Source organism: Limulus polyphemus, unplaced genomic scaffold, assembly GCF_000517525.1.
Source record: "Limulus polyphemus unplaced genomic scaffold, Limulus_polyphemus-2.1.2 Scaffold320, whole genome shotgun sequence".
Taxonomy (NCBI): Eukaryota; Metazoa; Arthropoda; class Merostomata; order Xiphosura; family Limulidae; genus Limulus; species Limulus polyphemus.
This window is the reverse complement of record NW_013665930.1, coordinates 317,611-320,589: the sequence shown is the minus strand read 5'-3', so window position 1 is coordinate 320,589 and position 2,979 is coordinate 317,611. Positions and strand designations below refer to the sequence as shown.

The 2,979-nt window shown below is 33.8% G+C and overlaps 1 protein-coding gene across 1 annotated transcript in view; it reads right to left on the bottom strand.

The window, feature by feature from the left end:
* The window catches only part of LOC106457350 (proclotting enzyme-like), a 31,077-nt gene that overhangs the window by 26,009 nt on the left and 2,089 nt on the right, over positions 1-2,979 (bottom strand). Inside the window, exons 3-4 of the mRNA XM_013916753.2 lie at positions 1,821-2,012; positions 282-454 (exon numbers count right to left, since the gene is read on the bottom strand). Of these exons, the coding sequence (XP_013772207.1) occupies positions 282-454; positions 1,821-2,012 (365 nt within the window). The remainder of the gene's footprint in view (positions 1-281; positions 455-1,820; positions 2,013-2,979) is intronic.

Here is a 2,979-nt window from a genome sequence, read left to right as displayed (position 1 = left end):
AACTTGTACGTTTCTGGTTAAATATATATATATATATATAATCATAAATAATTCTCACTATATAAGTCACACGTGCTCCTAATGCACTTATCCCTATAACTTTATTTACTCTTAGGTACTTGAATGTACAAAATGACCCCAGCCGGCCTGAAGAATGTTGGTGTTAGGAGAAAGCCCTTAGATTGCACTGGATATAGTGTTTGTTGACAAATTATTATACATATACTTTCGTTCAGAAATTTTAGTTAATAATTCAATGAAAATTGCAAAAGAAATCTTACCATCCAAGGCCATTTTTCCGGTTGAGCCAACTGTACACTTTCTGGTAAAGTATTATTATTCGGAGTACTACCAGTAGAGTTTTCATTTAGGTTTGTGTCATTTTTCTCTAGATTTGTAACAGGTTCTTCAAGGGTACTGATGGTGGTGGTCTGATGGTTACTATAACCGCATTCTGAAGTATTAGGAAATTAGTTAGTTAGGTTCTCCGAGTAACCAATATATTTTAAAACAAAATTTTGAAATGTGAAAGAAGAACTAATTAACTTGATGCCGGCAAAATGAGAGAAACGAAACCAATCCGCAAAAAAAAAAAAAAAAAAACTAACAACAAGAAAACAAACAAGAAACGCTATTGCAATACGAATGAAATATAATGAAAAACTGTTTAAACTGAATTGGTTGATATGCTATCCAAGTAAAACTGAATTAAACATGAATTTAAAATGAAATAAAATCACAGTACAAAACTGCAGCAAAAGACTGCAAACACACACACAGACACAAAAATGCCCAAGTCGGTCTTGTTTCTCTCAAAGGTGAAAGGACTCCTTTTGAAAGCGTCAAAACCGCTCTCACTATTCGCATTCTCTCTAAAGCCGGAATATCTCAAGTAGAATTCCCGGAATTCGGTGATATCCCCACCTCGTGTAACAGCCAGAAACTAGCCTCACAGAAAGGGCTAGTGACACAGCTGCCTCGTGTGATAAGAGAAACTACCTTTGATAGACTCCTGTTTTAGAGGCTAACATTTACAACAAAATTCAACACGTTACTTAGAACAAATTTCTTGGCTTTCTAAAAGTTATTTAACAGCTAGCTAGCGTATATATTTGGTTTCTGTTAACTTGAAAAGTTGTGTTATTGCTTTTGTTACTTAACGTGAGCTTTAATCTTTCATATTATAAGTGTTTATAGTCAGAATGAGACCTAAAGATGGGTGTGTATCTGTTGCGAAATTGTAAAGCACTTAAAAATGCCGTATTTTAGAAGTGTTGCTATTGTTATTTATGTTGTTGATGTAAGACTGAAATATTGGTTAAGATTGTGCATTTATTCACAGTCATGTCCTATAACGCAGGCTGGAGTTATATTACTTTGATAATTCGACAACAACATATCGGTATTTAATCTTCAGTAATCTTAAAAACCTGTAAAGACATCAAAACTCCGCAAAATAACATCTTATCACACAAATGCCACGTCAGAGACTCCTATGATAGCCGTCTCTAATTTTCAGCTGCAGATTAGAAAGAAGACAATCAGTCGGCAACGCTTACTGCCTGAAATGGCTACTGTTAACCGAAAAGAAGAATTAGTTGTATTTTACAACGCGAACTTGAGTCCACCGGATCCTCAACCCAATTTGCCGATCATTAGTTCACGTTTGAACTACACTACAAGCATTAGATTAACTAAATTCAGAAGGTGATAACTCCATCTATTAACAGTGATATTTAAATCTTTCTGAATTATGTTTCCACAAAATAATCAGAAGAATAACAGCTTCCGACTAATCATGACTAAAAAAGGAAAATTACCTGGGACGTTTGACGATGAGCAACATACCACAGGAATAAAACCTTCATATCCACATGAGGCATTTTGAACAATCGCCGGATTTGACTTGAAGAGCAGCTCGGGGCACATCAGTATGTCCCGACAGGTTCCGTGTCCGCTAAAAGACTGGGTACACGGACGACCAAAAAGCGGATGCTCGTAGGGAAAGACAACTGAAAAAAAAGATTCGTTTAAATACGTGTTAATTTGTTTCTTATTCTGAGTTTTATATATTTTAAATCGTATTTTCCATTCCTAAACAATTATTTAGTTAATAGCTCATTTATATAGATACATACGCCAATTTATTTTGTTTGTTTGTAATTAAGTACAAAGCTACACAATGGGCTATCTGTGCTCTGACAACCACGGGTATCGAAACCCGTATTCTAGCGTTGGAAGTCCGCAGACATACCGCTGTGCCACTGGGGGACTAATTTATTTTGTACATTTTGATTTGTTTTTCTTTAAAATATGTATTAATGATTGTCTTATTGATTCAATTATTTCATACATATCGAATGTTCTTGATGATACATTAACACCAATGATAATATAATTACACGTACCTAGTCTCTCAAATTCGCCCCCCCCCAAGTGGCACAGCAAAATGTCCGCGGACTTACAACGCTAGAAACCGGGTTTCGATACTTATGGGGGACAAACAGAGATAGTTTATTGTGTAGTTGAGAGCTTGACTTCAACCAACCAACTCTCAAATTTACTTTCATCTCTCAGATTTCATTTACAAATTATTTTTTAATGCAGTAAAATATGCTGACAAATACATATATAATTAGAAAACCAGTTATCAGAGGATAATACCATTGATAAACATACGTATCTTGTACAGAGAATTAAAGAATTTTGGCGTGTTTGATCCTATTCAAAACGTAATAATTTAAACGATAAAACGAGATCCTCAGTTAAATAACCAAAACAGTTGATTAAAAATTATTTCGAAAAACCTAGTCTATTATTATACTTTACACTACAGAGTATATTATTTTACTTTATGGATTGTACTTTACACTAAAGAGTATATTATTTTACTTTATGGATTGTACTTTACACTAAAGAGTATATTATTTTACTTTATGGATTTCACTTTATACTACAGAGTATATTATTTTACTTTAT